Source organism: Vicugna pacos, chromosome 21 (assembly GCF_048564905.1).
Source record: "Vicugna pacos chromosome 21, VicPac4, whole genome shotgun sequence".
In the NCBI taxonomy this organism is placed as follows: domain Eukaryota; kingdom Metazoa; phylum Chordata; class Mammalia; order Artiodactyla; family Camelidae; genus Vicugna; species Vicugna pacos.
Window position 1 is genome coordinate 8,137,231 of NC_133007.1, and position 18,542 is coordinate 8,155,772.

Genomic DNA, 18,542 nt, shown 5'->3' on the forward strand with positions numbered 1-18,542 from the left:
TGGCTTCTCATCCTCTGATGGATTACAGTTTTGGAAATGGACAAAGGCATGATCTGAAGCCCAGCTGACACAGGAGGTGGGTGCTGGGCGTGGGTCCATCCATCCAACACGAGGTGACTGTAAAATGAGGCTTAATTCTCTCAAAGTTCATTCTAAGGACAGCTTCAAATAAGCTCTAAAAATGTTCTGAGTCAAGGTAGCACTAACAGAGTAAATATGGAACCACACAGGGGACATTCTGGTCTTGTCTGACTTGGTCTTTAATTTTTAAAAAAAGGGTTCACTGCTTTTAGAAGTAACATTTTGATTAAGGATGAGTAAGATACACTCAAGTGGTATGCACATAAAGTCCAATAAAAATGGCTTTTGTCAGGGAGCAGAATTTGCCACCCCAAAATACGCTGCTTTGGCTTAAGGATTCTTTTATGCTGCTTATCTTTAAGAAAGTGCAGACACTGAAGTTCTGAAAACAGTCAGAGTTAAGCTTTTGCAAGACATGCTTACATTTATGAGGGAAAGCTCTGTTTGTAAGGGTGTCTCTCCCTTGCCGTGTCTGGAGGAGGTTGACCAAACCTCTAGAAGCTTATCGGTGGAGAAGGTAAGGATTTAAATTTGCATAACAATCCTCAAGAACAACTGTTTTCTTTTTAAAGCTGGGAGCACAGGAATGCTGTTTCATATATATGGACAGCATGTTGCGGACAGCTCTTCAGTAAGAGGCTGAAGTACCCTAGCTCAGCTGGTGTGGTCCCAAAGCAAACCGAAGTAGACTGGCGGCCAGGCACTCGCCCCGTCAGCTCCGTGAGTGCCTGCACGTGCCCGTCTCCACCAGGCCCCATCCGTATTGCCCGGCACCTGCACTTCTGCAGAGTGAGCACGATTACGAGGTCTCAGTAAGAAGGTAGGCCAGGGGTTTTAGAAAAATACAAAACTTTAATCTGTGCATATGACACAATCATGTCAAGATCCCTAACTCAGAAAAACAGTTCTTTTTTAAATCTGCAGATCAGAACAAGTCTCAGGCTACACTGATTTGATTTAAAACAAACATACTTCCCCTGTGCACTTTTTCCTTCAGTCTGAGACTCTGCTGATCTCTCAGGTAGGAGCTGCTCAGCTTCCCTCTGGGAATAACAACTGGAAAGCTGGCCCACCCAGCCCGCGGACTCGAGGTGTCTTCCCTGCCACTGGTAAGCAGAGCTTCGTTCTCCCCTTCCCTATCACTGAAGATACTGCAGCCTCAGGCCCATCACCCAAGTCCAGGAGACTGCCGGCAAGAGCTGAGATGCTAATAAATCCTTGGGATTTATCTCCCACGTGGCTTTCTCCAACCACCTGGCCCATATTTTGGAATATTTCTTTTTTAAGGCACCATGTGATTTTAAGAATTGGCTTTGCTCTGATTTAAAGCCTTCCTTTTACATATCACTTGTGGATTGCTGGAGGCTAGCCTGCCCTTACGGTCCTGGACAGTGTGCTGACGGGGTCCTAGTAGTGGAAGGAAGAGAGCTAAGCTTTCCTGAGACGTTTCCATCTAGCCCTCAAGGCAGGAAATAGTTAATTCTCTGGGAAATAGATTTGCATCCCTGAGAAGAGAAAAGTTGTTCCTCCTTGGGGACGTACACCATCATCTTGGCGATTTCATCCAGTGCCTCTTCCGTGTACAGGAGCTCCTGGCTCAGGAAGGCATCGCGTGCACACAGCCTCACGTGACGGTACTCCAGTGGCAGGAAGGGGATGAAGAAGTCGATCAGGTTTTCTTTCACAAGACGGCTGTGCCCAAAGCCGCTGTCTGAAATCAAGACCAAAGGGACATGGAGTCCTACCTGGGGCTGAACCCAACTGGAGTTGGGAGGAGTCCCCCATCCTCAGGCCTGGGCAAGGTTTGCTCTCATACGCCAAGTCCAGGAGGGCTGTGGGGTTTGTGTCAAGAACTATGCCGCTGTCTCTTTTAGGGAAAGAGGGCCACGGTTAACGGGGCGTGTGCCGGTTAACGGGGTGTGTGCCGCAGGGGAAGCCAGAGGGTGGGGCTGAGCCCACCAGCTCACGGTTTCATCTGATGATGGCAGAAGGCAGAAGGTGGAGCCACCCTACCTACGACTGGAGGCGGAGCCACGAGGTTCGCGCAGTGAGACTCTCACCTCAGGGTCCACCCGCTTCACAGACCACGGCCCGTGCTTCCAGGGCCAGGGCAGACTACTCCCTTTCAAAGCATTTTCAGGAAGGGACTTTGGCTTTCTTGGCACTTTGCTTGTGCCTACCTGAGGTTGACAATGAGGTGACTGATTATACAGCACGTCCTCTGTGGTCCTGAGCACCCTGTCTACCTCATGGGCACAGCTTCCAGCACATACACCTGACCCGCTACGGTGGCTCTCACTAGAGGCTTATTTTCCGTGAGGCCGGGAGTCACTCACCTGTGGATTCCACAATCTCAGCCTGGAGGTGGGGCTTCAAGTGTTCCATACTGATTTCTTCCCGAGACCATCCGGCCTTAAGCAGATTCAGGACCACTTCATTGATGATATTGCCCCCAAGGTTACTGAAAGAGAGAAGCCCTGTTAATTTTGGGGAGGGGGAGGTAATTAGGTTTGCTTATTTATAGAGGAGGTACTGGGGATTGAACCCAGGACCTTGTGCATACTAAGCATGCGCTCTACCACTGTGAGCTGTTCTCTTCCCAGCACCCCCCCCCCACAGATTTTTTTAAAAATTGAAGTATAGTCAATTTACAGTATTGGGTTAGTCCCAGGTGTACAGCAAAGTGATTCAGAGTTATATGTATTTTTTCAAATTATCCTCTGTTATAGGTTATTATAAGATACTGTATATTATCCCGTGTTACACAGTAACTCTTTGTTACTTGTCTATTTTATATATAGTAGTGCGCATCTGTTATTCCCATACTCCTACTATACCCCTCCCCCTCCTTTCTCCCCTTTGGTAACCATAACTTTGTTTTCTATGTCTGTGAGTCTGTTTCTGTTTTGTATATAAATTCATTTGTATTATTTTTTAGGTTCTGTATGTAAGTGATACCATACATTTGTCTTTCTCTGACTTCACTTAGTATGACAGCCTCTAGGTCCATCTATGTTGCTGCAAATGGCATTATTTCTTTTTAATGGCTGAGTAATATTCCATTGTGTATATATAAACACATCTTAAACCAATGATTGGTTGATGGGCATTTGGGTTTTTTCCACGTCTTGGCTTTTGTAAATAGTGCTGCTGTGAATACTGGGGTGCGTGTATCTTCTCAAATTAGAGTTTTTGTCTCTTCCAGATATATATGCCCAGGAATGGGATTACTGGATCACATAGTAGCTCTATTTTTAGTTTTTTAAGCAACCTCCATACTGTTTTCCCTAAGTGGCTGCACCAATTTCCATTCACCAGGTGTAGGAGGGTTCCCTTTTCTATACATCCTCTCCAGCATTTAATACTTGTAGACTTTTTGATGATGGCCATTCTGACCAGTGGGAGGTGGTATCTCATTGTGGTGTTGATTTCATTTCTCTAATAACTAGCGATTTTGAACACCTTTTCATGTGCCTGTTGGCCATCTTTATGTCTTCTTTGGAGAAATGTCAATTAGGCCTGCACAGGTTTTGATTGGGTCGTTTGTTTTTTTGATACTGCATTGTATGAGCTATTTGTATATTTTGGAAATTAACCTCTTGTTGGTTGTGTTGTTTGCGAGTATTTTCTCCCTTTCTGTAGGCTGTCTTTTCATTTTGTATTGATAGTTTCATTTGGTGTGCGAAAACTTCTAAGTTTCATTAGATCCCATTTGTTTATTTTTGCTTTTATTTCTTTTGCCTTGGGAGACTCATCCAAGAAAATATTGCTGAGATTTAGGTCTGAAACTGTTTTGTCTTGTTCTCTTCTTGGAGTTTTATGGTGTCATGTCTTAGATTTCATTATTTTTATATTTAGCTTCCAAGTGGATAATCTTACCACTGAAGCCATTACACTGGAGACTAGAATAATGGAGGTAGAGGAGCTGGACCTCCCCTCCTCCAGGAAATCTTGTCACAACCCAAAAGTCTGTACAGAAAAGACACTGTCCTGCTTTGCCTCCCACCCTCCCTGTCTCGCTCCCTTTTGACAAACACTGAGACTGCTGGCTGCAGGGAGCACAGAGATGGTAGGATGTAGTTGAGGGAAAGGAGAGGCACGTGTGTGTGAGTCACAGCGTGGCAAGGGCTGATGTAGAAGCTACTGAGGCTTAGGGAGAAGACCTCGGAGGGAGGATGAGGCTTCTGAGCAAATGCAGACCGAGCAGTGATCACCAGACACGGCAGGGGAGGGCATGTGTCCAGGCATGTGTCCAGGCACGGACCATCAGAGAGAGGGCTCGTGGGGCTCGGGGCTTATGAGCTTCTTAGAGGGGCTGGAGGGGCGCAGGCGTGCAAGGTGGGCCGAGGCTGGCGGGAGGCCTTTGTCAGCCAGGCAGGTGGATTTCAGCTCACGGGCCATGGAGAACCAGTGAAGGGTTTTGAAACTGGAGTGTAGGGTAGTAGGGTGACCTGATCAGCCTTACTTCCTCAGATCATTCTTGAACCACAGTGGACTGAAGAGAATGCTAGTCAGGGAGCTTTTTGCAGCAGTCCATGTTTAGAGGTGATGAAGGCAGTGGGGAAGGGTTTAGCATTAGTGCAGGAGGCACAGCTGACAGGGCCCTGTAACTGATGGATGTGGTAAGTGAGAGAAAGGAGGTCAACAAAGAAAACAAGCGTCCGCCTCGCGTGGCCTGCAGCCCCCTCAGCAGACGTCGAATAGAGAAGGTGGAGGAGCCAGCGTGGAGTTACACACATCTGAGTGTTGTGCACTTGCCTGTGACCTCTCCAGGGGATGTGGTTTCACTGGGCAACTGGAATTGCGGGTCTAAAGCACAGGAAAGAGGACTGTTAGACGAGGGAGAGAAGTAAAGCTGGAACGCTGGGAGAAGGAAGTGGAGACCCGGGGCTGGCAGCACATCCTGCCCGGGCCCCCGCGCCCACGTGCACTTCTCTCCACCTCACTGTGCCCCTCGCCCCCCTCCCAGGCGATGGCTGCCTTCTGTCAGCTCCTAACACAGGCCCAGCTCTGCCCTACTTTTCTCTCAGGCCTGGCAGAAAGTGAGGGAGTACAGTGCACGAAGGAAGCAGGAGGGCGGGCGGCAAGTGAAGGAGTGGGGGTCCAGGACCTGCGTTCTGTCCTCATCAAGCTCTCACTGGCTCTCTGACTCAGGTACGTTAACTCATCTAAGTGTATCCTGGGGGCCTGTGTAGGCTTGGGACACAGAGGAGCTGGGTGGTTCGCTCCCTGCTGGCCTCTGTGGATGGGCAAGGAGAGGCTGGGGCAGGTGTCCTTCCCTGCCGGGTGATCCAGTCCTCCTTCCTGGAGGGGCCAGTGTGCCCCTCACAGCTAGATTTTACCCAGGGCCGTGAGCCCCAGCTGGAGAGCCTGGCAGGAACAAGGGCAGTCCCCACGCCTTGTACCCTGCTCAAGTTCAGCTGCTCAGCCAGACTTCCCCTGACACCTGCAGAGCGGAAGCTGCTGCAGGAAGGCCTGCCAGCAGGTCATCTGTGCATACGCAAGACCACAGTTGCATCAGCGGCAGTAGGACCTGCCCTGTGCCAAGGGACTGCCCCACCCTGCACTCCTCACAGGAGGCAAAGGCAGGAGCACACATGCATGGACTGCAGGGCAGGCATCCAGGGCAGAGGGGAGAGAAGCAGGATTCACTTACTCAGCCCCGGGAGCAGACTCCATTTCTACCTGGAAAGCCACTTGATACGAAGTTTCTTGAGAACAGAAGCTTAGCCTGTTTGTTTAGGTAGCACAGTGCCTAGCACGTGCTGAGTGCCTATCAGGGGCTCAGTGTTTATTAAATGCTTGCTGAATAAACAGACGTCTCTGCATGTTTACACTGTCTCCACCTCCCTCCTGAATTTCTCCTCTTCTTTTGTCCCACAGCCAATGACTCTTCTTCTTCTTCCATGTTACTGGCTTTACCTCACCCACCAATACTTGACCTGGACCCCTTCTCTGTTTAGCACCCCCTCCCCTAATCTTCAGCTCCTGAGGGACCGCCACTCTGGCACCAGCATCACACCTTTAGACAGATGTTGCTTTTCTGGAGCACCTTAGTCCTCTTCCACATCCTCCCAGGTCACCTGCTGACCTGGAGGTCTGAAGGGACCCAGGGACAGAAGGCACCTCTAGAGACGAGCCCTCTCCCCCCGGCTCTGGGACAGGACAACATGCAATGTCACCAGACTGCAGAGGAAGGGCACTCAAAGGCCTCTCCAGAACTCCGGTAACAAGCCCCAGGCCTCCCTGCTAAGTCTTGCCTGAGGAACAGATATAAACTTGACTCAATCACACTCTCTCTGAGCCTCGGTTTCCTCATCTGCAAAACGGGAGAGTTGAACCAGACTATTTTAAAAGCCCTCCTTAGGCTACCTGAGATTCAGCGGTCAGTCAACAATTAAACATTTCTCTGAGCACTTTCTATGTGCTGGGGTGCAAGGCCTTTTAAAAATTAAAAGAACAATACTAATATAAATTTTTCATGGAATCAGAGTCCTTTCTATGCGTTCTTCTCCTGACATCAGACCAAGGAGAGCAGGCGCTCGTCACCCTCGTCCTTTCCAGCTTCAGTGGGACGAGGACAGTAGCTCTGATCTCCGGAGCCCGAGTTCCCGGCCTGGGACCCCATTCACAGAACCGCCTATACTTGGTAGAGATGGGCCAGCGTCGTCAGTGCTGGTCTTCTGGCGCCAGCCCGGGCCCCAAATCCCTCAGGCCCAGACGAAGGCCTGCTCTGAGAGCGGGCGCTCCAGCCTCCCCTCTCCCCGCTTCTGCCCGCAGGCGCCACCACTCTGCAGGGGCCCGGCGAAGCTGCCAGCACTTGACCCCAACAGCAGGCTTAGGGGGTCTTTTCAGGATTAACCCGCTGGCCTCACACTAGTGACCCGTTCACACCACCTGTACAGACTGAATCAGCTGCACTTTTCCTTCAGATAAGTCCTCACCACACAGGTGAGGTCATTGTAGAAGTCAGGTCTGAAGTCACTGCCTCCCCCAGCCATCACTAGAATTCCTGAAGCTGGGGTTTGGAGGTGCTGCTTATCCTGGGCGCCTAGGGCAGGGGTGCTGAGCCGCGCTGTCAGCCGGCTGGCCCTCAGGCTCCAAGCAGTCTGCCCATCCTGTCAGGGACCACGGGCTGTCACGGGCCAGGCCGAGGCCCACACCAGCGCCACTGGAATTGGAGGCCCCGTCCTTGCTTCCTCCTCCCCAGGGGGCTCAAAGGCTCCTCAAGGGCCCGCGTGGCTTCTGCATCCCCCACCAGCATAGACCCACTGGGCAGCTCTTCCCTGGAGGCTCTCTTCTCAGGCCCTGCCTCCGCCCTGCTGTCTGTCTGCTCCCCAGGGCCGTGTGGCCTCGGACAGTGGGACAGAGCACAGAGGCCGGGTCACTGGGGGAAAGGGTGAGGGTGTGGGAAGGGGAAGGAACGAGGGCACTGTCCGCGGGTCAATGACCAAATTACTGCAAAAGCAAACATTTGCCTAGAGACAGCTGGGTCACCTGGGTCGCGTTAGGAAATCCCGGCAGTGGCGAGGGGGAGGTTTTCCAAGCTGAGAACCGTGGGAAGGCAGCACCCAGGCATCTGGGGCCAAATCGGGGAAAGGTCAGCCGCAGCCGCAGCCACGAGGCAGAAGCTGGCTCAGGCCTGGTGGGAGGGAGGAGGAACCAGGCAGCGGACAGGGAAGAAGCCCGCACGAAGTCAAAGGATTCCCGCGATAGGAGAGGGCGTGCCCAGGCAGCCAGGCACCAGAACTCAACCGCAGGAATGGTTCCGAGGGTTCCCTGCCCCCGCCCCCTGCCAGGGCTTGGAGGGCAGGGAAGCCTTGGGGACCAAGGTGATTCCTTATTTGGCCTCCTCTGCGTTTTGGAGCCCCCACCTGATTCACTGCCTCAGGACGAGAGCTGCCCTGCTGGGCTGCCCCAGGTGATAAGTAATGTAGAGCTGCAGGGGCGAGTTAATCCAAGATGTCACTGTCCTCACGTGCCAATTCGGATCACTTAAATAATCAGAAAAATCACTTAAATCAGAAAAATCACTTAAATCAGAAAAATCTTTGCTTTTCTCTTAAAATCACCCATTAGGGCTCCTCTGCCCTCCTTCACAGTGCATTGCAGTGTCCTGTCAGCCTTACGTATAGACCCGGAAGGACTTAACCAGCAACACACCAAAACCCCAACCCAGCAACAGCGTAAACCGGTTCCACCTTGTCTTGTGGGTCTACAGTGAAACAAGATCCGCCCTCCACAGCTTGCTCCTTCACACTTTCCAAGCACGGATGAAAAACCAGACTCCCTACGTCTCCTCACAGGGCGCACCCTAAAGCTGGGGAAAACCCCTAGCAAGCGTGTACTGGCCTGCCAGTTTTGGGGGGGGTTGATGGCGGGGGCGGGCGGCGGAGCAGCTGGCGTGCCTCCACTGAGTGCAAGAAGCTGCTTGTGAAGCTTTCAAGTTGGGCCAACAGGGACCCATACTTGACTTTTAAGAGACCTTGGGCAGGACCTTCCATTGCAGCTGCTATAAAAAGATACGGTTGGAAAAGCTGATTTCAAAATTCACTTTTTGCAAAGCCATTTCCAGAGCCTGGGGCACACAGTCAAGCAACACAGGAAATGTAGTGCAGTGGTTAAGTGATTAGTCCTGCATGGTCGAGTTGCAAATCTCAACACAGCCACAGAGCGTTTCATTCAAAACATTACACCTTGAATTGCAGGCCAGCGACTTCCTTTCATGATCAAAGAAGCAGACCTTCCAAGGCTGGATAAAGAACTGGCCATGGTGGACTTAGTGGGCAACTATCCTCTAACTGGGTATACCCTGGGAATTTTTTTTAAACTTTTTTTGGGGGAATTTTTAAGGGTAGTTTGTACTTAATTTTCAACTAATGTGCTGGCTTGAAAACTTAATGCCCTTCTAAGCGAGGACTCCCAGTATGTGAGTTACATTTCAAACTATATTACAAAGCTTTAGCAATCAATGCAGTAAGGTGCTGGCATAAAAACAGGCACATGGGTAAATGGAACAGAGTTGAGAGCCCAGAAATAAACCCATGCATAGATGGCCAATTAATTTATGACAAAGGAGCTAAGAATATGCAATGGGCAAAGGACAGTTTCTTCAATAAATGGTATCGGTAAACCACATGCAGAAGAATGAAATGACTGCTGCCATATACCCTACACAAAAAATAACAAAAGTACTTAAGATCTGAAACCATAAAACTCCTAGAAGAAAACCCAGGAAGAGCCTTGACGCTAGTCTTGGCAGTTATTTTTTGGACTTGACACCAAAAGCAAAAAGAAACAAGTGGGACTATCTCAAACCAAAAAGCTTCTGCACAGCAAAGGAACCATCAACAAAATGAAAAGGCAACCTCCTGAACGGGAGAAAATATCTGCAAATCTTATTTCTGGTAAGGGTTTGGTATCCAAAATATATAAAGAACTCATACAACTCAATAGCAAAAAATAAATAAATCCAATAAAAAAATGGGCAGAAGATGTGATAGACATTTTTCCCAAAGACATACAAGTGGCCCACAGATGCGCAAAGGCGGTCAACAGCGCTAATCACAAGGGAAATGCAAATCAGAACCACAGTAAGATACCACCTTGTACCTGTTAGAATGGCCACAGTCAAGAAGACAGGAAATAACCAGTGATGGTGAGGACGTGGAGAAAAGAGCGCCCTTGTGCACGGCTGGTGGGAATGTAAACTGGTGCAGCCACTATGGAAAACAGTATGGAATGTTCCCCCCAAAAATAAAAAATAGAACTGCCATATGATCCAGCAATTCTACTTCTGAGTATTTATCCAAAGATAATGAAGATACTAACACATCTGCACCCCTGTATTCACTGCAGCATTATTTACAATAGCCAAGATAAACAACCTAAGTGTCCATCAACAGATAAATGGATATAGAAAATGTACACACACACACACTGGAGTATTATTTAGCCATAAAAAAGAAGGCAATCTTGCCATTTGCAGCACATAGATAGACCTTAAGAGCATTCTGCTAAGTAAAATAAATCAAAGACATGTAAGACAAATACTATATAATCTGACATGTGGAATCTCAAAAAAAAACCAAACCCAAAAGACTCATAACACCAAAAAGCCAAGCTCATAGATAGCAAGAACAGATTAGTGGTTGCCAGAGGGGGAAAGGAGGGTGGGAGTGGGAGAACGGGGTGAAGGGGGTCAAAAAGTATAAACGTCAAATAATAAGTTGTGGGGATGTAATATACAGCATGGTGGCTATGGTAACATTGTACTGCATATTTGGAAGTTGCTGAGAGTAGATCTTAAAAGTTCTCATCAGAAGGCCAAAAAAGTTTTGTAACTATGTATGGTGACAGATGTTAACTAGACTTGTGATCATTTCATAAGATGAACAAATACCAAATCATGTTGTACACCTGAAACTAATATGTTATAGGCCAATTATACCTCAATTTAAAAAACCCAAAACTTAATGCCCTTCTAAGTGGGGATTCCCAGTGTCCCTCCCTCAGGAAGCCGTGCACTAACTGGGGAGGCTAAGGGAGGCCTCCCCACCCTAAGAGCACCACGGAGGAGGCTAGAAGAGGGACAGCTCCTAGGAGCTAGCCGGCCTGTGCTGCGGGGCCAGAGCCCTTCAGAAGTGCCCTGGTAGGATCAGGGCAGGAGCAGGGAGACCCAAGGCTGCCCCCCCCGTTGCTACCACCCCAGCAGCTGGGCTTTTGTTTTCTCTCTTGGGGTCTGTGTTGGCTTCCCTTGTGGAAAAGGGCCAGCCGGCAGCCTAGGAAAGTGCGGAAGCCCCCCACAAGCTTACAGGCCAAGTAACCGCTCCTGGGCCTGGTGCACGCGCTGCATGGCACCTGGACGGGCTCCTCCTCCCCCCACCCAGCCCTCCTCCTCTGGCTCCTCAGACCTTACCTGAGAAAAACAAAGATGGTTCTCGGGCACTCGGGTCTGGGGTTCGCGGGGGCCTGGTGTTCCAGGTGTGGCCGGAGGGCCTCCAGCAGTTCCGGGTGCAGCTTCTCAGCCTCATCTAAAATGAACAGGGTCTGGCGGCAGTGCTCCTGCGTCTTCCTGATCTGGCCTGTCAGCTGCTCCTGCATGGAATACAGGTAGCTGCTGGGGAGCAGTGGGAGGCGCCTTCAGGCCGGAGGGCCCTGGTGAGGCTGGTGTCCCCAGGGCAGCCGCAGTGGATCACCTGGGGCTTGGTCCACCCCCAGAACTACCCAGTCCAAACCTCCGGGGGTGGAGCCGGGGCAGCTGCCTCTAACAAGCCTTCCAGGGGTTTCTCCTGCACCCTGAGGTTTGAAAGTCAACTAGGTGGAGCCAGCTTGGGGAGAGGGCTTTGGGAAGTGGCCCCAGCCCTGTTCCCTCCCCTGCAGGATGAGCTTCATCTCAGAGCTAACTGCTAACTCTCCCACCCAGGGGCAGGAGGCGGGCTCTCACACGGGGTGATGGGGAGAGACTGGCCCCAGTGCCTGGAGGCGGCCAGTCCCCTGTCCTGAGCTCCCAGGAGCAGAGTGCCTGCTGGCTGAGGTCTCAGGGAATAACCTAGGGGAGGGCCTGTCTGGGACCCAGCCAACTCAGAACTGGGGTTCCCACCCCAGGCAAGATAGTAAGCCCTTGACTGAAAAGATGCTGCCCTGCAGGGTTTACTAAGCAGGGTGAGCTCCTGACCAGGGTGGGGTGTTGCAGCAAAGCCCACACTCACTAGCCACCTCTAGCCTTCCTGGATTCTGACTTCGGCCCTCTGTCCCCTCAATGTGTGTGTGAAAGGATGTGCAGGGGGTGAGAGAGAGTGTGTACGTGTCAGTTTTCACAGTGAAAGCGGAGATCCACGGCAGTTTTGCTGCAAAGCCAGCCAGTTCTTTCTGGGAAGGCCTGGCTGACCCGCGGCCTGCCCTTGGGACAGTTTAGCCAACCCCTGCTCTCCAAGGCTGCTCTCAGAAACTGCCGGTGACTCAGGCAGTCTGTCCTCAAAGGCTTACATAATCTCCCAGGTTAACACACTCCAAATATTGCAACTGAGAGCCAAAGATAGACGCAGACGCGCCTGCCGTACGGCGGTGGGTAGGGTTTGGTCGTCGTCTGGCTATTGTCTGAATGAATGACGCCCAAAATAGCAGAGCAGCAGGGACATTGCTACACACTTGTTGGCATATAATGAGTAATTTTGGGAAGATGTGGAAAAATCGCTTATGATATAAGCCTCTTTAAAAAATACAGGGGGATATGCAAGGATATGCAACACTCTGCCTAATACAATTACAGTGAGCAGAGCACGGGGGAAAGGCTTGAAGGAAGTACACCAGGATGCCAACTGGGGTTGTGTCCTTGTGGGGAGACTGAACGCTTTTGCTTTTCTCTGTTCCATGCTTCCCGAGGCACTTCCACTACTTCTGTGACAGTAAACTGAACAGATGGAGGCTCTGTTTAAAAGCTCAGTGTCTGGCCTCTCGGGTATGGCTGATAAGGACAGAGCTCAGATGAGTAGTGTTTGGAAGGTCAGTCCTTCCTCGCTGTTCAGGGCCTTGTCTGTGTGGAGTGGACATCTGTGGGGGTCACAGGTTCTGCCTAATGGCCCCCATCCCCCAGCCACCACACCCAGGTTTCTCTGGGGCCCACCTCCTACAGGAAGGGTGGCTGCGGCCTCCCTCCCAGCACAGAGGCCTGCACCTCGGCTATCGAGGCTGCAGTGGGGCCCCCGCCCCGCCAGCACAGCCCCCCAGGACGGCCAGCCTCACCTTATACAGGTCCACATACTTGGGGTGAGGGAAGTGCAACGTAGCGATGAACACCTGGACGCAGTTGCTGCTCAGCCCATCCCGGTACAGGTTCTCCGCCAGCATCCGCGCCACGAAGTTCTTGCCTGTGCCAGACCAGCCGTGGAATGACAGAGCCAGGGCCTTGTCTGGCCGGGGCAGCTCTAAGTAGCTCCTCACTGCCGTCAGGACCAGCTCCCGGGCCAGGTGCTGGCCATGCAGTCGCACACGCAGGTCAGTCTCAAGGCCTGGGGACAGGAGAGAGGCCAGGGTGAGACGCGCACACAGGCGCAGTCCCTACCAGGCTCGGCCATGGTCAAGACTCAGCACCTCTGAGCATCTCTTAGGTGGGAGCCATCCTATCTGGTGGCCTCAGGACAAGAAGCCACTGGGCAGCCCTTGCAGCAGAAGAGATGCAGGAGCTATTTTATAAAGAATTTGAGAAATCAAGGATGACTTTAGGGAGAGAATGGAATCACCCTTTCTGAAACCCCTGAGGACATCCCAGGATGATCGGCAGAGTCCTGTCTGGAGGAGGACCTCCCCCCCAACCACCACCATGAGGTTCCTGCTCCCTCCTGGAAGTTTCAGGACGCCTATGTATTTTATGGACACTCTCAGCTTATTCATTTTAATTCAATTCAGCAAACACCTGTTGAGGGCAGCAAAGCCCTTACTTCCTCTCAGCAGTGAGCGAGGCTGCAGGGTTTGGATCAAGGGCTGTTGGGAGCCACGGTGGAGACAGGGAGGGTGTGCAGCCAGCGGTGGGCAGGCAGAGTTTGGGTCGCTTCACCCTGGCACTTCCCTGAATTGCCTCCCCCCAACAGATTCCTGGCCCCTAGGGCCGTGTAAGGTCCAACCTGTGAAGTTGTTGACGATCCTGCAATCCCCACTGTCGCAGCAGTCCTGGAAGCTGCAGTACCACGTGGTCAGGATATCCAAATACTGCTGGCCCAGCAGGGGAAGGCTCCAGCCTGGAAAAGGAGGCACTGTGATGCAGAGATGGAGCCTAGGGCCGAGGGAGAGCCAAGCACTGCCTCCCTAAGACCAACCAATGGACCAGGGCGGTTCTTCCCATCCTCTCTCCAGAGTCACCCCTCACTGCTCTGCTCTGGGCCTTCCCCGGGCACCGCGGAATGGGCACAAGTGGGAACTTCCAGCTGTGAGAAGTAGATGGCTTTGCTAGAGATGCAGCTCCAGCTGCAGCAAAGAATCCATTTACGCAACAAAGAAGCCTCTAAGCACTTTGTACCAGAAGCGTAAGAAACCCAGGCCCTGCCTGCAAGGAGACTGCAGTCTAGTAGGAAGACAAACAGTAACTGGTGGTTATCATTCTTCTTACTTGCTTTAGATTCCAGAATCATCTGATCACAGCCAGCCCCAAGCGACTCTAAATTCTATCAAATGTCAATTTGAATGTGCCTAGCATTAACAAAAATGAAAACAAAACCATTCACTAGAATTTAGGGGTCTTCTGATTTAAATGAGATGTTTATAGCACCATTACAAGTACTGTTACAGGACCCAGAATTAACGACCCAGACTTCAAGAAGCCTCAGAGATCAGTGGGCCCACGACTGTGATGTGACAACCCTGCCATACAGTTCGTCAGTGTCAGAGCAGCAATCCAAAACTCAGGCCGGGGAAACTCCTAGTCCAGGCTCCGCCTCCACATACAGCAGCAGAGAAGGCACTTGGGGGTGTATCCAACAGGGGACTTTCCTTAAAGCCGTCAAGAAGGTGGGCAAGAGCAGCTCCTTGGAATAACGCCAGGGCAGGCTGGGAGACAGCAAGGATGAGTCGGGAACGGGCGTTGGGGAGGGCAGCCAGGCCCCCTGGTTTGCATAAGGGCGCAGCGCCAGGGGTGGTTCCGGCGAGGTTAGTGATGGGGCTTCCCGGTCCCGCAGAGGCTGCCCTGCCCTCAGCCTGGACCAGAGGCGGGACCAGAACAGCAAAGCCGACGGCTAAGGCGCCCGCCTGGTGGCCCCGGTCACGCTGGCCCAGGGCAGGCGCGAGGCGCTGACCGCCGCGCCCCGATTCCACGGTGCCACGGGCATCCCGCCCGCGCTCCCGCCCTCCTGAGCCCGCGGGTCTTACCCAGGGGCCGCGCCGGCGCCTCCCCCTCCTCCCCACAGTCCTCGGGCCAAACGCGGCAGCGGAAGAGCGCCCAGTAGCGCCTGGAGAGGGCGCCGGCCGCCCGCAGCCGCTCCCGCAGGCCCTGGAAGGCGGTCCAGGCCCGGCCCGAGCCCGCTTCCTCAGCCCTGTCGCTCGGCCTCGCACGGCCGTCGTGTCCCTGCGCGCCCGGGGGCGGCAGCAGCAGCACCAGCACGAGCCCGAGCCCGAGCCCGAGCCCGAGCCCGAGCCCGAGCGGACGCCGCGGCCCGCGAGGCATGGCCTGGCCGGCAGCCGGTCCCTCTGCCGTCCCGCCTCCCCGACTCTGTCAAGCCCCGGGCGGGGCGGGCGGGCGCCGGCACTTCCCAGGCCCTGATTGGCCGGGCTTTGGCGTTGCCACGGGAACCGCGGGCGGGCTGAGCTCGCCTCTCATGTGACCCAGCGCGAGCCCCGCGCCGGTCCGGAACCGAAACCCAGCTGGTGCCCGGGAAGGCATCCCGAGCCCAACTGCAGGCGCCGCCCACCCGACGGGGGCTCGCTGTTGGGCAGCAGTCTATTCTGGGTGATTGTGGCTACAAAGAGGCTGAACTCAGGCCTTGAGATGGCCACCCACTGGGATTACCCAGTTCCTTTAGGGCAGCTGTGGTGGCCCATTTGAGGCCTACCCAGTAAGGGCCCCATTTGTGCCCGGTCCTGTCTGCAGATCAACTTCCTGCCAACCTGTTAGACGAAGCCGGGCAACCGTCTCACCCAGGGGCTTGAGTTGGCCAGGGGAGTCAGCCCTGGGCCTGGCTCCTCTACAAAGGGAACTGAAACAGAGCAGCAAATAGTCAGCAGGTTTCCACAGCTGGGAGTCCACCAAAAGCAAGAGGAAGCTGGTGGGCTCTAGTCAGGAGTCATCTGGGTTTTCGAAACTCCCAGAGTCAGGGGAAAAATCTCAAGGTCTCCTGTCAATGTAATCATATTCCATTAAAAACAAGTTAGGCTGAGTACTGGCTGCACTTTCTTGGCTAAGTTTGCAGCTTTCAAGTGCTTGCGACTATGGGCAGCTTCTCAGGCACCACTAGCAAAAGACTGGAGGGCTCTTTCCTGGGACTCCCTTCTCTATAACATGAGCATATGGCAAAGTTGCTAGATTTCTGAAGAACTTAATGCATTTTTCAAAATCACCTGAGTCACTGAAGCCATAGCCTAAGTGCCATCTTGTCCTAGGAAGAAACTGCTGCCTAGAAATCATGGGACTTGATTAATTTCATAGGCTCAGTGGCTTTGAGGCCAGGCTTTCCATACAGCAAGGTGAATACTGGCGCCATCTCTCACAAACGTCACAGCCAAATTGGTTCATATGTCACTCCAGTCTCTTCGATAGCGCTTGATGGCAGGTCTGCTCCTTCCTCAAGAGCTCACTACGTGTGCTCCTGCCTTTCATTCAAACAGCTACAGAAATCAGATAAGCACCTGTGTAAGTGCTTTCCAGTGTGACAAGGAAGTCACACTGGAAAGTAACATTATGTATGTATATTGTATATCATAGCTATTCAGAGTGACGTCAGAACTGAATCCAAACCTTCCACAGAGCAGTGGCCAGTACACCAGTGCTGTGTTACGTGCAATCAAGCTCAGGAAACCCTTCAAAGAACAGTCAACAAGGGACACACCATTAGGCTTATTTGGAAATTGAAAACATTAACTCATTCAGTAAATGTTGGTTGTCCATGAATGGCCTCTACCATTTCTGATGTGTCAGCCTGGGTGTTAACTGTCCTATAAAATGGGGGGATTTAAAAGAGTCACTTCATAGTGATGCCGTGAGAGTTAATGAACTAATTCAGTTCCATGTTAACCTTTATTATTGTATATGCCTTGCCCTGGAGGAGACTCTGGATGGTCCACACAAATAAAAGTTTGGAAAACCTTTATTTATACTAGTGAAATTTACAGGTGAGTTTATGGTGATAAAATTACTAGTATTCACCCTGGTTTCTTTAAAGAAAATCCAAGTTTTAAGACTGTGGGAATGATTTTCTACTTGTAACTTTCATGTAGGGCTAACTGCTCATTTCTGAGATGTTTTGATTAGGATTTAACAGTTCCTGGTAAATAAAGTAGATAGTTGGGAAGTACTTGGGCAATTTGATTTCAAGAGCTCTTTTTCCTAAGAGAAATTAAAAAATATATTCTTTTCACCAGAGTCAGTTTCATGTAGAAACAGTGAATCCAAACATCAGTTTTTAGATAAGCCTCTATTTTCAATAAATTGCCAATATTTCATACTCAGCCCTTGGAGACACTGTTCAGCTTCCAGGAGCAGGATCTCGTGGGTGATGGGGACACCTGGAGGCGCCTGTGGAAACTACAGGCAGCTGGTTCCTTCGCTAGCAGTCTCAGTGCTGCTACTGTAACGTCCAAAGACCAGCTGCCTTGGCACTGCCCTGGAGCTTCTTAGACTTGCAGAAACCCAGGCGCCAAACCTACTCAGTCAAAATATGCATTTTACCAAAGTATTTCAAAGAGAAAATGGGCACACGGTACCTTTACTGAGGTCATCTGAATGGGACCTTGCTGTGCAATAGACATCTTCCCCACCTTGCTGAAGGCTGTCAGAACACTGTTTGCCTTGAAAACAATCTTTGGGTAAAAGTCAAGCCATTATCTCCACATAAGCCTGGCATGTAAAAAGCAAACTATGAAGACATAAAATGAATGTGTCACAGCTCACTTAAGTGGCTCCTTTAACATCTAAGAAACAGAGCAACTGAGGCAACACTGGACTGAAACTTCCTCTCAAGAGACAGGGCACACCTGGAAAACCACAGGAAACCCCTCAAGGGGTATTTCTGGTGACTCAGGTACTGAAAGCAGAATACAGGCCCTGTTCTTCTAAACATATGACTGCATTTCCGGGGTCAGGGGTTTGACACACACCACGTGACAAGCTGTTCAATCTCTCCTTCAAGGAAGGCCCTGCCCACCTCTCACTCTGACTCCTGTGATTCTTTCCTGCTCCTTATTCCCACTCTAATTAATTTACATGGTTCCTGAGGCATTTGCTGTTTTACAAGCCATCTCTTCTGCTGGGACTACAGGCTCTTTGAGGGAGGAGACAGTCATTATCATCTTGATGGCATCCAGCACAATGCCCAAATGCCTACTGGAGAAAGACCGATACTTTACAAATTGTGACTTCATCATTCCCTGGGATTCAGCAACTTACCTGACAAGATCCATGCTAAATCAGTAGTTATGACCATATGACCATTTTTGTCTTTATTTTACAAAATGAGGGCTGCTAAAAATCAGTTTTTATAGGCAAATACCCTGGGTAAAATGAGCCCATAATAGAATCACACCCACTCTACTACGAGCTTGCCTTTTCCAGCTTCTATACCATCTCTCTGTTATGCTTGAGAAGCAAATGAAGCCTGAAATCTGGCCTGGAAAAGGACCATGTGAGGTGAGTCAGTGAGGACTCCCTTTGGTACTCAAGTGCAAGTGACAAAACCTGGCACAAACAAAACCACCACAAATCAAGTAAAAATCTCGTCTGCTCAGTTGTCTGGTTGAGGTTGAGGGTGCTGCATTTCCAT

At 51.3% G+C, this 18,542-nt stretch overlaps 1 protein-coding gene across 1 annotated transcript; it reads right to left on the bottom strand.

Annotated features, from left to right (window-relative positions):
* Positions 1 to 265: 265 nt before the first annotated feature.
* TOR3A (torsin family 3 member A) lies at positions 266 to 15,290 on the bottom strand. The gene is made up of 6 exons (XM_006199676.4): positions 14,941 to 15,290; positions 13,704 to 13,817; positions 12,826 to 13,091; positions 11,000 to 11,178; positions 2,418 to 2,542; positions 266 to 1,792 (listed from the first exon to the last, which is right to left on the bottom strand). The coding sequence occupies exons 1-6, from the start codon at positions 15,233 to 15,235 to the stop codon at positions 1,542 to 1,544; spliced, it is 1,230 nt and encodes a 409-aa protein (XP_006199738.3). The 5' UTR covers positions 15,236 to 15,290; the 3' UTR covers positions 266 to 1,541.
* Between the last annotated feature and the right edge of the window lie 3,252 nt (positions 15,291 to 18,542).